Source organism: Pseudophryne corroboree, chromosome 4 (assembly GCF_028390025.1).
Source record: "Pseudophryne corroboree isolate aPseCor3 chromosome 4, aPseCor3.hap2, whole genome shotgun sequence".
NCBI classification, from domain to species: domain Eukaryota; kingdom Metazoa; phylum Chordata; class Amphibia; order Anura; family Myobatrachidae; genus Pseudophryne; species Pseudophryne corroboree.
In genome coordinates, this window is record NC_086447.1 from 556842497 (window position 1) to 556858779 (window position 16283).

General features: G+C 43.8%; 1 protein-coding gene across 1 annotated transcript in view; it reads left to right on the forward strand.

Annotated features, from left to right (window-relative positions):
- Positions 1-13048: 13048 nt before the first annotated feature.
- LOC134909951 (uncharacterized) overlaps positions 13049-16283 on the forward strand; it is a 145928-nt gene continuing 142693 nt past the window's right edge. The window contains exon 1 of the mRNA XM_063917407.1: positions 13049-13498. Coding sequence (XP_063773477.1) covers positions 13273-13498 — 226 coding nt within the window. The 5' untranslated portion in view covers positions 13049-13272. The remainder of the gene's footprint in view (positions 13499-16283) is intronic.

Sequence of the window (16283 nt, forward strand, 5' to 3'; positions counted from 1 at the left end):
TTTCACAAACGGGGCTGGCCTGCTCACAAGCAGACCCTGGCCAGGTGGATTAGAATGGTGATTGTGCATGCTTATGTGAAGGCTGGTCTGTCAGCTCCTGTTCACATTATGGCCCATTCTACTCGGTCTGTTGGACCTTCTTGGGCGGCCCAACGTGGTGCGACCGTTGATCAATTGTGCAAGGCGGCTACGTGGTCCTCCGGGAACACGTTCATAAGGTTCTATGTCTTCGATGCTGCCGCTTCCCAGGATGCTTCCTTTGGACGCTGGGTTCTTGTGCCCGCTACAGTGCATCCCCTCCCATAAGGAACTGCTTTAGGACATCCCCATTGTCCAGACTTGTGGAGCCCAGTGTACCCCGCAGCAGAAAACGAGTTTTATGGTAAGAACTTACCCTTGTTAAAACTCTTTCTGCGAGGTACACTGGCCTCCACAAGGCGCCCACCCTGACGCACTTAGCTTCTTTGGGTTGATATGGCATTAGCCGCTGACACTTCTCTTGTCGTGAGAGTGTGGTGTATGTGGCTACTAACCGTTGTCGTCTCTTTTCCTGCTACTGCATTGGGCTGGTTAACTAAACTGAGCTCCTGTGCTGGGAGGCGGGGTGATATAGGAGGCGGCGCTGTGCATTCTGGGAACAGTCAAAGCTTTGAGCCTGTTGGTGCCTCGGATCAAGATCCTACTCTACACCCTGTTGTCCAGCCTTTTGGAGCCCAGTGTACCTCGCAGAAAGAGTTTTAACAAGGGTAAGTTCTTACCATAAAACTCGTTTTATTTGGTTTTTATTTTACCCGTGGACTTCATCTCCAGTTACCGGATTACTTTGGAAGTAGAAGGACACAGGAGTGATGACGCACGGTTGTCATGGTGACCGCCACAGGACGCGCCTCCCAGCCTATCTATTGAACGAACTGAGAATGCGGAAGTACCGGATCCCTGCAACGCCTGTGTACTGGCTCTGCCTACCTTTTGCCGGAGAAAAGAAGTTTCCAGACTACCTGCCCGGGAGGAAAACTCGTGACAATAAAATCTCATTAAGAACTGACTTAGGCCGGTTCTCAATATCTCTGGTAATTGTTCTGCACTTCAGTACTGACAGGATATAGGGGTCCTATGATCTGTTTTTATTCATTTATGTCCTCGGTTTTATATTCTGTTTATTGTATACATCTGTGTGATGTGCGTCATGTGATATTAAATTTAGGTTCCTACACATGATGTGTCTTTTGTTCTTCTCCTCCATGTGCTGATCAATGCATATTAGTGTGACCTCATCTGATGACGAAATGACCATAAAGAACGTATTGTATACTATCACATACTATCACAATATTGTGGTGTTAGGCGCCCAGTGATACTTATACACCATATTCTGTATTGTTCTATTGCCTAAAACTTTGGGGTGTTGTGGAGAGACGCCTATTTGGTGTATATGGTTCATAGGGCTGCCTGAGTGTTTCTGCGCAGTTTTTGGAGTATCCGACAATCACCTTTTGCACGATAGTATCAGGCTGATCCGTGCCGGAGCTGCCGTCAGACACCCTCCCTGTAAACGCTTGGGAATGCCTGCATTTCCCCTGACACTCCCTGTAAACGCTCAGTTGCCACCCACAAATTGCCCCTTTCTGTCAATCACCTTACGAATGCCTGTGCAAACAGATTTTTCGCACCATCCTGTCGCTGACCGGAGATGTCCTTTGTAGCTATCCGACGCGCATGCACAGTTAGGATCTGATCGCCCGCTGTGTGAAAATGCATGGCAGCGATCAAATCTGAATTACCCCCATGTGCACTGCAGGTGGGGCAGATTTAATATGTGCAGAGAGAGTTAGATTTGGGTGGGTTATTTTGTTTCTGTGCAGAGTAAATACTGGCTGCTTTATTTTTACACTGCAATTTAGTTTGAACACACCCCACCCAAATATAATTCTCTCTGCACATGTTATATCTGCCCCACATGGCACTGCACAGGGTTTTGCCCATTAGAGAAAAATTTTGCTCCTGCGATCAGGGCTGAATTAGGTCCTGAAAGCGAAAGAGCCTTGATACAACTAAAAATGACCTCTGTATTGAAGGAGAGAAAAAAAAGACAATAAAGAAGCTGGGTTACTTATTTGTAACTACGTGGAGTACACAAAGTCTTAACACGGCTTGATTCCATTTCATAGACACCAACTACAAATTTCAGCTTGAGTTTCAACATATTTTGGAGGCTGTGAGACTTGAAGAGACTCTATTTGTGCATGAAGGTCATTTTTTATTTATATAACATAATACATAATGGCCCACATGTATTAAGCCTTAACAAGAGATAAAGTTGAGATGGATGAAGAGTTATAAATGGCCAGTCAACCAGCTCCTAACTGTCATTTTTCAAACACAACCTGTGACATGGCAGTTAGGAGCTGATTGGCTGGTCATTTCTCACTCTTTGGGGTCTATTTACTAAGTCAGGGCTGGCCAAGGCGGTCCTCGAGATCTACTAACAGTTCATGTTTTCCAGGGCCTCCTGGAGATCTGTAGAATTGTCAGTTAGGAATGAATGCAGCACATCTTAATTAGTAATAACTACACCTGTGCACCAGCTAGGTGGTCTGGAAAATGTGAACTGTTGGTAGATCTCGAGGACTGGTTTGGCCAACTCTGTACTAAGTCTTGGATGGAGATAAAGTGGACGGAGATAAAGTACCAGCCAATCAGCTCCTAACTGTCATTTTTCAAACCCAGCCTGTGACATGGCAATTAGACACTGATTGGCTGGTACTTAATCTCCATCCTTTTTATCTCCATCCAAGGCTTAAAAAATAGAACCCTTTCATCCGTCTCCACTTTATCTTTTGTTAAGGCTTAATACTGTACATTTGGGCCAATATTATTTATAACATAATACCTGTATTCTATCAATTATAAAAAATCCACAAAACGCTTTACTTACCTCCTGGGATTCCTATGATTTCTGTTGTTGGGTAATTTAACATCTAATCTATCCTGCCTCCCTCGTTTCACCAAGGCTTCCCCACCGGCACCATCCACACACCTCCCTCATTGCATGAGGCCCATTGCATCAGTATACCCAGTCGCAACCTCTTACCTGCCTCCCTCACGACACCAAGACACGCCTCCCTCGTTGCACCAGGGCTCCCCTTTTGCTGACACATACTCACAGCACTAAGGCTCCCCCATCACCCCAAATGTCCCTCGTTGCACCAGAGCTCCCCCCATTGGCACTACACACTCTCCTCCCTTGTCCATCCAGGGTCAACCACAAACCTTGCCGCACCAAGGCCAGCCTGTGGCTTCAACCCACCTGGGTCATTGCGTGTCAAGTGGACCAATTTTGAAAATCGTCCCCACTTGACCATCTTCGATTTTGATGATATTTTGCATTAGGGTTGGTATATATTCAAAACTATCTTCGGTAAAGTTTCAGTACACAGTATGCAATAGTAGTAGAGTTGTGGACCTGGAAGTGGAAGTAGGAGAAACTCATAGACTCCGTGGTGCACATTCAGCAATGTTCAAGTAATTGCTGTGGCAGATCTATAAGAGCAAAAGTTGTGACAGTGCACATGCTTATACAACTTTTGATGCTGATTTCAACAATTTCTGCCTCAAGGCTTACAAAAAAGTTTTGGTTTTTTTACAGTATCAGGCCAAAGTAGGCCAAAAATTCTGTAGTGTAAATATGTTTCTGGAATTCAGATGCCCATATCTCCAAAGGAAAACATTATTTTAGTTTGATATTAGTATAGCTAACTATCCAAGTGAACACCATCACAATCACAAAATAACAGACTAAAAAGTTAATATGTTTTGTGATAATGTCATCTAAAATTGCTTTCACAAATCACGTGTTAAATATTCCGCCATCTTTGAAGTCCAATAGCAAAAAAGAAGCATAACTGATTTTCTTCAAACAACATTCTTTAAAAAGACCGGACTTAAATATAAAACTAGATACCGTAATCAAGATGTGGTTACCATTTATTTAGGAAGTGGTAGTGGCAAATCCACCATGGACCAATGAAACACATTAAAGTTGTATTGCAAATTAACAATTTAAACTAAATTTTGTCAAAGTAGTCACAATCGATTTTTTTATATTGCTTTCATCTTAATTTAACTAAAAAATATTATTCTTAATTAGTATTTTTTTTTAAATCAGCACTAAAAGTTGTACTGCTGTGCCTAATTATTATTATTATTATAATTACCAGTTATTTATATAGCACACACATATTCCACAGCGCTTTTACAGAGAATATTTGGCCAAACACATCAGTCCCTGCCCCAATGGAGCTTACAGTCTATATTCCCTATCACATGTACACACACATTCATGCTAGGGTTAATTTTGTTAGGAGCCAATTAACCTACCAATATATGTTTGGATTGTGGGAGGAAACCCATGCAAGTACAGGGAGAATATACACTGCTCAAAAAAATAAAGGGAACACTAAAATAACACATCCTAGATCTGAATGAATGAAATATTCTTATTAAATACTTTGTTCTTTACATAGTTGAATGTGCTGACAACAAAATCACACAAAAATTATCAATGGAAATCAAATTTATTAACCCATGGAGGTCTGGATTTGGAGTCACCCTCAAAATTAAAGTGGAAAAACACACTACAGGCTGATCCAACTTTGATGTAATATCCTTAAAACAAGTCAAAATGAGGCTCAGTAGTGTGTGTGGCCTCCACGTGCCTGTATGACCTCCCTACAACGCCTGGTGAGGTGGCGGATGGTCTCCTGAGGGATCTCCTCCCAGACCTGGACTAAAGCATCCGCCAACTCCTGGACAGTCTGTGGTGCAACGTGGCGTTGGTGGATGGAGCGAGACATGATGTCCCAGATGTGCTCAATTGGATTCAGGTCTGGGGAACGGGCGGGCCAGTCCATAGCATCAATGCCTTCGTCTTGCAGGAACTGCTGACACACTCCAGCCACATGAGGTCTAGCATTGTCTTGTATTAGGAGGAACCCAGGGCCAACCGCACCAGCATATGGTCTCACAAGGGGTCTGAGGATCTCATCTCGGTACCTAATGGCAGTCAGGCTACCTCTGGCGAGCACATGGAGGGCTGTGCGGCCCCCCAAAGAAATGCCACCCCACACCATTACTGACCCACTGCCAAACTGGTCATGCTGGAGGATGTTGCAGGCAGCAGGACGTTCTCCTTGGCGTCTCCAGACTCTGTCACGTCTGTCACATGTGCTCAGTGAGAACCTGCTTTCATCTGTGAAGAGCACAGGGCGCCAGTGGCCAATCTTGGTGTTCTCTGGCAAATACCAAACGTCCTGCACGGTGTTGGTCTGTAAGCAGAACCCCCACCTGTGGACGTCAGGCCCTCATACCACCCTCATGGAGTCTGTTTCTGATCGTTTGAGTAGACACATGCACATTTGTGGCTTGCTGGAGGTCATTTTGCAGGGCTCTGGCAGTGCTCCTCCTGTTCCTCCTTGCACAAAGGCGGAGGTAGCGGTCCTGCTGCTGGGTTGTTGGCCTCCTCCACGTCTCCTGATGTACTGGCCTGTCTCCTGGTAGCGCCTCCATGCTCTGGACACTACGTTGACAGACACAGCAAACCTTCTTGCCACAGCTCGCATTGATGTGCCATCCTGGATGAGCTGCACTACCTGAGCCACTTGTTTGGGTTGTAGACTCCGTCTCATGCTACCACTAGAGTGAAAGCACCGCCAGCTTTCAAAAGTGAGCAAAACATCAGCCAGAAAGCATAGGAGCTGAGAAGTGGTCTGTGGTCACCACCTGCAGAACAACTCCTTTATTGGGGGTGTCTTGCTAATTGCCTATAATTCCCACCTGTTGTCTATTCCAATTGCACAACAGCATGTGAAATTGATTGTCAATCAGTGTTGCGTCCTAAGTGGACAGTTTGATTTCACAGAAGTGTGATTGACTTGGAGTTACATTGTGTTGTTTAAGTGTACCCTTTATTTTTTTGAGCAGTGTGTGTGTATATATATATATACATATATATATATATATATATATATATATATATATATATATAGTATTTTTCTCCTCCTGTCCTTTCTTTTTTTCTTTTTATAGGTATTCTTCTTATCATCATTTTCGTGATAGGAATCTAGTTGAGACTTGTTGGTCCAAAATTGCCCTAAAACTGAAAAAATTGTAGTCTGATAATACCTATTTTGCATCGTGTTATCCAGTGGTGTAACTAGAAATTTTTCTCCCCCAAGCCATAACATTCTCTGGCACCCCCCCTCCCACCCTCATAATTGGCACTCTCAAAGTAAAGAATTTGCGCGTGCCAAAAAAAGGGTGTGGCTTCATTAAAATGGGTGTGGATTCGCTGAAAGTGGTGTTTCGTTGCGGGAAAAGACTACCTTATACCCCAGTTTTGCAACCTGCACGCCGGGACATTGGCGACCACAGGAATTTTTTTTATCCTGATTCATGCCCCTTACATTATTTATCATTATTCCTCTGTATAGTAATGCCCCTTACACATTATGCCACACACTGCAATGGCCCTTAGACATTATGCCACACACCGTAATGCCTGTGACACATTATGCCACACAGCAATGCCCGTTATAAATTATGCCACACACTGCAGTTTCCCTAAGACATTATACTACACACCGTCATGCCTGTGATACATTATGCCACACACCGCAATGCTCATTATACATTATACCACAGACTGCAATGCACATGTTACATTATGCCACACACTACAATGGCCCTTAGACATTATGCCACACACTGTAATGCCTGTGACACATTATGCCACACACCGCAATGCCCGTTATAAATGATGCCACACACTGCAGTGTCCCTGAGACATTATACCACACACCGTCATGCCTGTGACACATTATGCCACACACCACAATGCCCGTTATACTTTATACCACACACTGCAATGCCCCTAAGACATTTTGCCACATACAATGCCCGTGATACAGTAGACTACACACCGTCATGCCCGTGACACATTATGCCACTCACCGCAATGCCCGTTATACATTATACCACACACTGCAATGCCCCTAAGACATTATGCCACATACAATGCCCATGATACATATACCACACACCGTCATGCCTGTGACACATTATGCCACACACCGCAATGCCAGGTATACATGATACCACATACCACAATGTCCGTGATACATTATGCTACACACCACAATGCCCGTTATATATTATGCCACAAACTGCAGTGCCCGTTATATATTATGCCACACACCGCAATGCCCATTACACATTAAGCCCTACAGTAAGGCTTCTAATTACTTTTAAATTACCTGATCGTTGCCAAGGGTTTCATGATCTTGGTTCCATGCACGGTGCCAGGGGTTTTCATGCTTAGGGTGTCATGCTCGTTACCAGGGGTTTCATGCGCTGGGTTTTATGCTCGTTGCCAGATGTTTCATGCACTGGGTGTCACTCTCGTTGCGAGGGGGTAATGCTTGTTGCCAGGGATTTCATGCACTGGGTGTCATGGGGAGTAATGCTGCCCAAACCGCTCCCCGCTGTATAGTGTGCCGCGGACACCGCTGCCCGATCCTCCTGTTCCTGCTGCTGCCCACGCTGCTCCACAGTAGCAGGGTGGCAGGGCTGCAGGGTGCCGCTGGTCGCGGCCAGCGCTACGCGCTCCCGCGGGTCTCGGCACCTCCTAGACGCTAGAGGTCAAGTGTGACCTCTAGCTTGTCTCCTCCATGGCAGCGGCCATCTTGGAAGGGACATTTAGCAGATTGACATGCGGACGACTAGTCACTCTACTCTGAATCAGTGGTGGCGCCCCCACAGCCTTGCGCCTCCAAGCCTCTGCAGTGGCTGCGGGGGCAGTAGTTACGCCACTGGTGTTATCTTATGTCCATGTTTGCAGTAGTTTGCCTCTGACTATTACCATTATTGCCTAATAGATTTTTCAAAATAACAAGTCAATGATCAGATAGACTTGTTTACTTCATATTGTATTAAATTATTTATTTAAAGCTATATTTTAAGATATACATTAAACACAAAGGGGTGGTAGTCATGCGCGAGCCCGCAAGGGGCTTGCTGCACTCGCCCTTCCCCACCGGTATGCTGCTGGGATCCCGGTGTCGGTAAGGTGACCGGCGGTCAGGAGACCGCCGGTCACCCGTACTACACCCAACACAAAGGGCTGTATGCAATTACCACGTTAATTTACCACAACTTATTGGTTCACTGGGGGCTGTCCAATTAGCCATGATAAGTGCTGCCATCGGGGATAAGCTTCGGCTTATCAGGGACTATCAGGGAGAATTGCCTAATTTCTTTTGTATGTGCAATAGAAATCCAATTTGGTGACATATTAAGTATCTTTTGCAGGGCAAGTATTCATGCCCTACAAAACATAGACCAATAGCTTACCAAGACCGCCTTTCCCTTATGTATTCACTTTACAGAATACTTCTGCTTTTTATTTTTTATTATGACCCTTTGTCCCTGTGCTTTTTTTTTTTTTTTAAATACAGAAATATGAATAATTTGTCATATAATTAGTCTCTGCATCTGACGTGACTTTCTTAACTGCCTGTGCTGCTTTACCAAGAAGTATCTGTAATCTTTTCTTTCAGTTGTCAGAAAAGTATAAGCCTTATTTCTTGTGTACTGTTCACAGCCTACAGTGTCAGTGACCCTTGGATATACTGTATGTTTCATAAGCCTAAAGTCGTATGCAGTGAAAGCTAGTAAATGTTGCTGCTTTGCTATTAAATATGGTTCTCAATCATTCACAGATTGGTACTGACTAGGGATGGCAATCATGGTCGATGTTGAATACTTCTGCCATCGATAGGGGAGAACCAGATGGTTTCCCACCATCGATGGTAAAGAACAACAACTTAGGGTTTTTTTTCTACAATGTGCCAGGACACGGAACATAGCTCTGCCCCTGACACCCATGAAGCCCCGCCCCCAGTCGCCGCCAGTCGCATAGTTAATCAGGGATGACCATCGGTGAGGGAAACCATTGATAGTTCCCTAACAGATGGATTTATACCATTGATGTTATCCATTAATGGTACTATTGATGGTGACCATCAATGGAAAACCCGCCAATGGCCATCCCTAGTACTGACACTCTAATTAGAAACCAATCAGAATCTGTTTATCAATTTCTAGAATGCATTAGATAAATGATAGCTAGACTCTGATTAGTTGCTATGGGCAACACCACTGCTTGTCTGTTTTAGAAGCTTTAGTAAATATACCTCCTAGTCTCTATGCACATACACAAGTAGAGAGAATTATGCAAGAAAAACGTGCATACTCCACTAAAGCAGAGAATGAGTCTTGGGGCCATGGTAATTTTTTTCAAGACACAATACAAGATGTTTGTCTCAGCTGTTGTAGAGGAGAGGTCAGTTCTTCTGGATTTGCCTGGAGCATGCTCAGTTCAGCATAGAAAACACTTGTTGTCTGTAGCCAGCCCAGTGTATTCTGGGACTATACTGATCTGGAAGCCAGATGCACTCACTGTTAGATTATTATGTCTTAATAAAAATACAGTATGACCACCCAACTGGTCCTGACAATTTGGCTACATGTTTGGTTATATTTTCAGATTGGCTTCTGCCAGCAGTTACAATGAGACATTCCTGCTTTACACCAGCTGGCAATTTCAAACAGGTATTTTCAGCCATTGCAATTGTCTTTGTCCAAACACATTGTGATGGCAGCTGAACTGCCTCTGCAAATCCAGCATTATGCAAAGAAAACTCTGAGTCAATTTGAATCTACAAGTTTTTACTTAATTTTTATAAAATATGTTTTAATTATCCAGTGATGTGAATAGTAGTGCTATCATCAAATATACACTGTACAACAAGCTGGTCTAAAGGTCCATACACACTAGACAACATTGTTCTATGAGCGACGTCATCTAGTGTTTCCCCTCCCGGACTGGGCGGTTGGTGGCCGCCCGTACACACTGAGCGATATGACAGCTCATATCGCTCAGTGACGTCACGCAGCCGCCGGCCGTGAATGCAGCTCCTGGACGACAGTCCAGATAGAGCATGCATGCTGGCGGCATACACACTTGCTGAGAAAATGGGCGACGGCGCTCAGGAAGGGGGAAAATGAGCGACGTCGCTTATTTTCTCGGCAAGTGTGTATGGGCCTTTATTCAGTGACTACAATATAATGCAGAGAACATCACAGGAATGGCTACTGTATATAATACAGAAAGCATCAGTGGCAATCATATAATGCCAAGAGCTTCAGCGGTTGCCATACAAAATATAAAGCGTAAGTCACCACCATATTATACAGTGTAGTGCAAAACAATAAAAAGAAAAGGGAGGGGATCCAGAAACAGTGTAGGACCCGCAGGTCAAGGTACATAAAATAGACAACAACTAACAATAGTAATGGCACAGTTATCACCGAACAAAAAGACTACTTATCATGTTGTAGAATGATAAATACAAAGTGTAATATATAAAATGTATAAGCGATCAGTGATCAGGGGGAAACCTTAAACCATGTTGAGAAAACACGGTGACCAGGCAAAGGGATACTGTTTGGGAACTCCCCACTCTAACGTTCAGCCTCTTTCCAGACCAGTACTCACTCCACCCAAACCAGTCAATCAGAGGGTTGGTTGCCAATGACGAGTAAGAACAGCCCGCTCTTTCAAACTGAACCTTCGATTCAACAGTGTCCATGCTTGGTATGACAGTGGAAGGCCAATGGTGGGCTAGCAGCAGTTTAGTTGCGATAAGAATTTGTCCCATTACATATCTATCCAGCAAGTGGTTAGGAGTGATGGTAGTGCCGAAATATTTAGTCATAAGTGCACAAGTTGTGCAAAAAAGTGAAAAGTGGCCTTCAATTGTTAGAACATGGATGGCTGCTGCATGCCATGAGCAAAGCAGTGCGTGGCACCCAATTGGTATTAGGGTGGTTGCCATTAAATTATATCCAGGTTGAATCTGTATATTATATAATTGTTTACCTTGATTTATGCCAGGGGAATACACTGTATTATTTATTCCCGTCTGGGGAACAATTTTGAGCATTATTTATACATCACCGTTTTCCTATTGTTCCTAAAATATCAATTGATACTTTTTATAGGATATGGGATCTGATTGCTACACAGTGTAATTTATCCCATATCTTGGTAAAATACCTTTGTTCCAGGGGCCTTTTAAGAGAGGAGGGGGCCCATGCACAGAGTCCAGGTAGGGCCCCTCCTCTCCATGGTGCTGTAGCTTGCGGCATTGTGCCGAAGTCTACTGCGCATGCGCAGGTCTTCGGAAACATGGTGCACGCCATGGTTTGAAGACATTGGGGCAGATGTATTAAGCCTGGAGAAGTGATAAAGCAGTGATAAGTGCAAGGTGATAACGCACCAGCCAGTCAGCTCCTAACTTTCAATTTACATATTGGAGCTGATTGGCTGAACCGTTATCACCTTGCACTTATCACTGTTTATCACGATTTACATACACCCTATATCTTGTGTCAGCGTCTTCTTTTCTCTCCCATGCTTACGCTGCTGCTGCTTCTCAGACAGGCGGCTCCTCTCTTCTGCTCTGGTGCAGGATACGTCATGACGTCAAGCTGCACTGTATAATAAACTTCATTGTACAGCGGCAGCTGGCAGCCTCTTCTAATAGTTTACTGCATGGGCATCGCCCGGCGGGAGACGGGAGAACAGAGGCCGCCATCATCTAACTGCAGGGCAGTAGTGGCGGTGGGCGGTATGAGATGCCCGGCCCTCTACTCTGTCAGAGTGGCCGGGCCCGGGACAGATGTGCCAACAGTACCCCCTTGATGGCGGCCCTGCTGGAATATAACAGAAGAGGCTCTGCCTCACCTGACCGCACGCCACTACCGCACACCCTGCATCCATTATAGATATGCCACTACACACACGGCACACCCTGTACCCATTTCTTCTGTACTGCAGGATTCTGAACGCCGGTATCCTATGTGTTTCTGTCTCTCTGTCACCCATGCTTTGAATTTCCACATGAACTTTCTCTTGTTCTAATTTATTTGCTATTGGTTGGAACCTACACTGATTAGTCTCATAACTTGCTTTTTGTTTTGTATATGGTTGTCTTGTTAGACTCTTTCAATAAAACATGCAAAAAAAAAGAAAAGAAAATGACAAAGTCTTCTGAAAGAAATACAAGGCATAATTTGTGTGGATACCACATTAAAAAAGAAAATTGATACTGATGTTGGAATATGATAAATGCAAATGTGCAAACACCTTCAGCAGCAAAGGGGTTAATACACTACAATTTGCAAAGTACACTTACTAGCTCAGTTATCAGTAAATCCTCTATATAGTATTGGCATTCACACACTACATTGATTATCTTTGCTGTGACATTTTCAGATAAGCTGCATATATACTTCCCCTAGTTTCCTTTCACCCACTGACTCCCTTCTTCTCCTCATCCCCACCTCATTTACTTGCCCAGCCAATGAAATTTCAGTTTTACATGTGACAGGAGTAGAACAGGATAATAATGCTCATCTCAGTAACATCGTTTGGATATGTGAAAACAACAATTCTCCAAGCCAGCTGTTATGTAACCATGCTCCCCTGTGTCCTACTCATAATGCACATATTGTTCTTTGGATTGCATAGTATGTTGATATTTGGAGTAACTTTCAGTACAGTATTCAGTAGTTGTGGTTACCTTTAAATGTCAGCACTATGTGTGCGGATTGTTCTATGATATGGACTGATAGCAAAATAATATATGATCAAATGTTCTTGGGGGCATTAGGGGACGGGGCTAATGCATTTATATTTATGCAATAAACAAAATTAAGCTATAGACAAAGCCTCTGATATTGTTCTTGAAATAGCTACTGAGACACAGCCGTGTTGTTATTGATGTGTGCTGTAAATGCCTAGCCAGCATACGGGAGCTTCTTTGTTCCTAGAGAACTGGACTATCCTGTTCTGCTGTGAAAAACCTCGCCTTCCACAGGCCAATAGACATGGTGCATTCGGAAAGGAGGCGTGGCCCGCCATGACATCACCGTGTCTGCGCTTTTGCTGTTGGTGACTTCATGCTTCTCTTTGTCTGCTCCCTCCACTGAGCTCTCTCCCAGCAGCAGCAGCAGCAGCAGCGATGGTGCACAGAGACTGGTGATCTCAGCTAGTGTAATGCCTTTTTCATAAGCTCTCAGCAGCAGGACAATAGCAGCAATTTGCCAACAGTATCACCAACAAGCACCAGCTGAATCTTCCCTGAGACCGAGATGGGGCGTCTGTGTGAGAGGTGCGCGCAGCTCATTCAGGACTTTGTGAACTTTGTCAAGAGATTGTCTTCCAGGATAGTGGATCACATCAAGGAGTACATGGCGCTCATCAGCGAGTGTTGCTGTTTGAACCCAGGTGGCTCAAAAGTCAGGCAGCTTTATGAGCCTGTTCTGCAAAACCATGAGAAGCAAGCTGCCCAGGAATTCCTCAATCACATGGAAACAGGTATGAGCCCAAGATGTGATTGCTTTGTGCATGAGATGGCTGGTGTGCAGGATGATAATAGTGTAATGCATTACATTAGTCTTTCTTCAGCACCACATGCAGTGATGACTAGCTGCATGTCCTGGCTCCATAGGACATGCATCCTGGAAAGCAGAGGGGGTTGGGCTTCCATTTGTGTTTTTCTTACTGTACACGACTTTTTGGTCACCTGTGTGTTCCACTTCCTATGGCTCATATATAAATAGGACCTCAAAATAGTGATGGAGTCATCAGCCTAGTGTAACACTGCTGACAGGATGCTCACTAAAGATAACATATCTGCCTAGCACCATGTGGTGGTGCATCATTGCCTTCTCAGACACACATTGTTACATTGTGGATGATATGTACTATTATTGTGTATTGGCCATAATATATGACAGGTACAGTAACTTGCAGCTTGCTCACGTGACCCATTACAGATGGCTGGGTAGCCTGAATGTGTTTCCTCATGTGTAGCGATATTTCCTATGTCAGACTGTTAGTGACAGGCAGGCTGTGCTTTCTGTAAAAATAGCTGCTATTATTGAGAACGTGAAACGAGTTCTCAAAATGTGTGTTACTTTCAGCTGCAATTGTAGCAGGCTAGTGGTATTTGTGTGGAAAGGGCTCAGTGTTGGCAGCTTAGCACTTATTGTTACACATTCTGTATTTGTTGAATACAATTGTCACATTGTAAATGCACAGTAAAGACTGTTTGGATTTAGAATGCTTCCTGCAATGCTATACACATTTGTTAGTATATACATTAACATATGATGCTGGGATTCAATTAAAGATGGCTGGGTGTATGTACATGAGTCTGAACTGCAATCTACCACAGCCATTTTAGCAGACCTTGAGAACAGCATTTCTTTCTGTCAGATGTTCATTTTATTTGTAGATTAAATATAAAAAGTCAAGATATTTGCCATAATCTTCAGGAGATGGTTTCAAAACGAGGTTTATTCAATAAGGTGGATGCAAAGTGTACAGAATAATGATAATTGGATCCCCCCCCCCCCCCCCCCCCCCAAACCACTGTACATGTCCAAAGTCATCTTGTCAATTTGTATAGCTGCTGTATTCAGTATGATAAATTCTACAAATCATCGGTATAATCCAGTGTTGTGCAATGAAATACATGTCTCATCTGTGTTCCTTTTAGTTTTCTTACAGTTATACAAGTGTGTGTCCTTGCTCCTTTATAGCATAGTGAAAATAGCATGGAAACCGATGACCTTCTCATCTTTTACCGATTCACTTTGTGTTGGACTTTATTTGCCAAAGAAAGGAAACGGTTGTGGTGGAGATGTTAGTTTGTAAGAGTAATAAATCCGCCTTTGCATAAAACCTGTTTTTTAAGGTTATTGTGATTCTACTCTGTAAAATCTGTTAATTCTGTCTGATTGCTGGATGACCGCACACTATGTAATGGTTTTATAGTTAAAGTCTGCCACATATCTAGTGGTTCACTGATCGCACCAAATGTATGACCCTGCCACAGCTGTAAGGAACTTTCTTGTTATGTTGGGCAGGTGACATGCATAGATATGTTGATTACCTCACTGGCTGACTGATTTGTCCATATCGTCCATTGCATTGTAATGCTTTAGGATAGTGTTTCAGTTAAGGTGCATACACCGGAGAGATTTTGACTGAGCGATTTCCCTTGAACTTGCAGTAGGGGATTTTGACTAACTTTTCCAGTGATTTTGACTAAAGGTGCATACACACTAGGCGGTTTTGCCCAGCGTGTATGCACAGCGATCATCGCTGGGCTGAAAAGCGCTCAGTGCATACACACTGAGCGCTTCCCCCCCCCTGCCCAGCGATGTGAGCGGTTTTCCATAGCAGGACGCTATGGAAAGCCGCTCACCCCGCCGTTCATCTACTGGTAATACCAGTAGATGAATGGCGTCCGCCAGCGATGAAGTGGGAGCACGCATCAGCGCTCACCGCTTGTACATAAACACTGGGCGGCTTTGAGCTGAAAGCAGCACAACACACCAAAAGTGATCTGCTTTCAGCTCAAAATCGCCCAGTGTGTATGGGCCTTAAGTGTGCAAGCGATTTTAGCTAACTGATTTAAGCAAGGGGATGCTTTTTTCTTTTTCAGCGACCTAGCCAAAATTGACTTGCCTGCACAGGCTATTTTTAGCAGCGATAGCGACCCGGCGGGAACGTGCATCGCTATCACTGGCTGCGTACACACAGAGTGATATGCACTAACTTTCTGAGCGATTTTGACTATATAGTCAAAATGGCTCAGCTGTATCGCTTCGTGTGTATGGACCTTTAGATGGGATGGCCACCCAGCTGGAAAAACACCATGTTAAATCTGTTTAATTTGTGCAAAATGCTCCAGTGCTGTCAATGGCATCTATGTGTATGTGCTGAGTTGTGTGTTTTTTTTTTTTTTTTTTTTATCATTTATTCCCTGGACAAATTCTTTCAGAATGAATCTGTTCTTAAGTGCATATATTTTACACAAGTGATACAATTATCTGGTAGATAATCTGCCAGATCTCGTTGGTTGGAATGAAAATCTGGTAATGGATGAGAACAAATCACAATTGTCCATTTGCTCCCAGACACTGCAGGACGGACAAAAACAGTCGTTCATCCAAGTTGGTTAAATTTGTGTTTAACCAATTTGTATGAACGACAGGTTTTATTAATTTTCCAGTTTGGGAGCAAATGGTCGATTGTCATTTGCTGTCATCCATTACCAGATTTTCATTCCAACCAGCCAGATCTGGCAGAT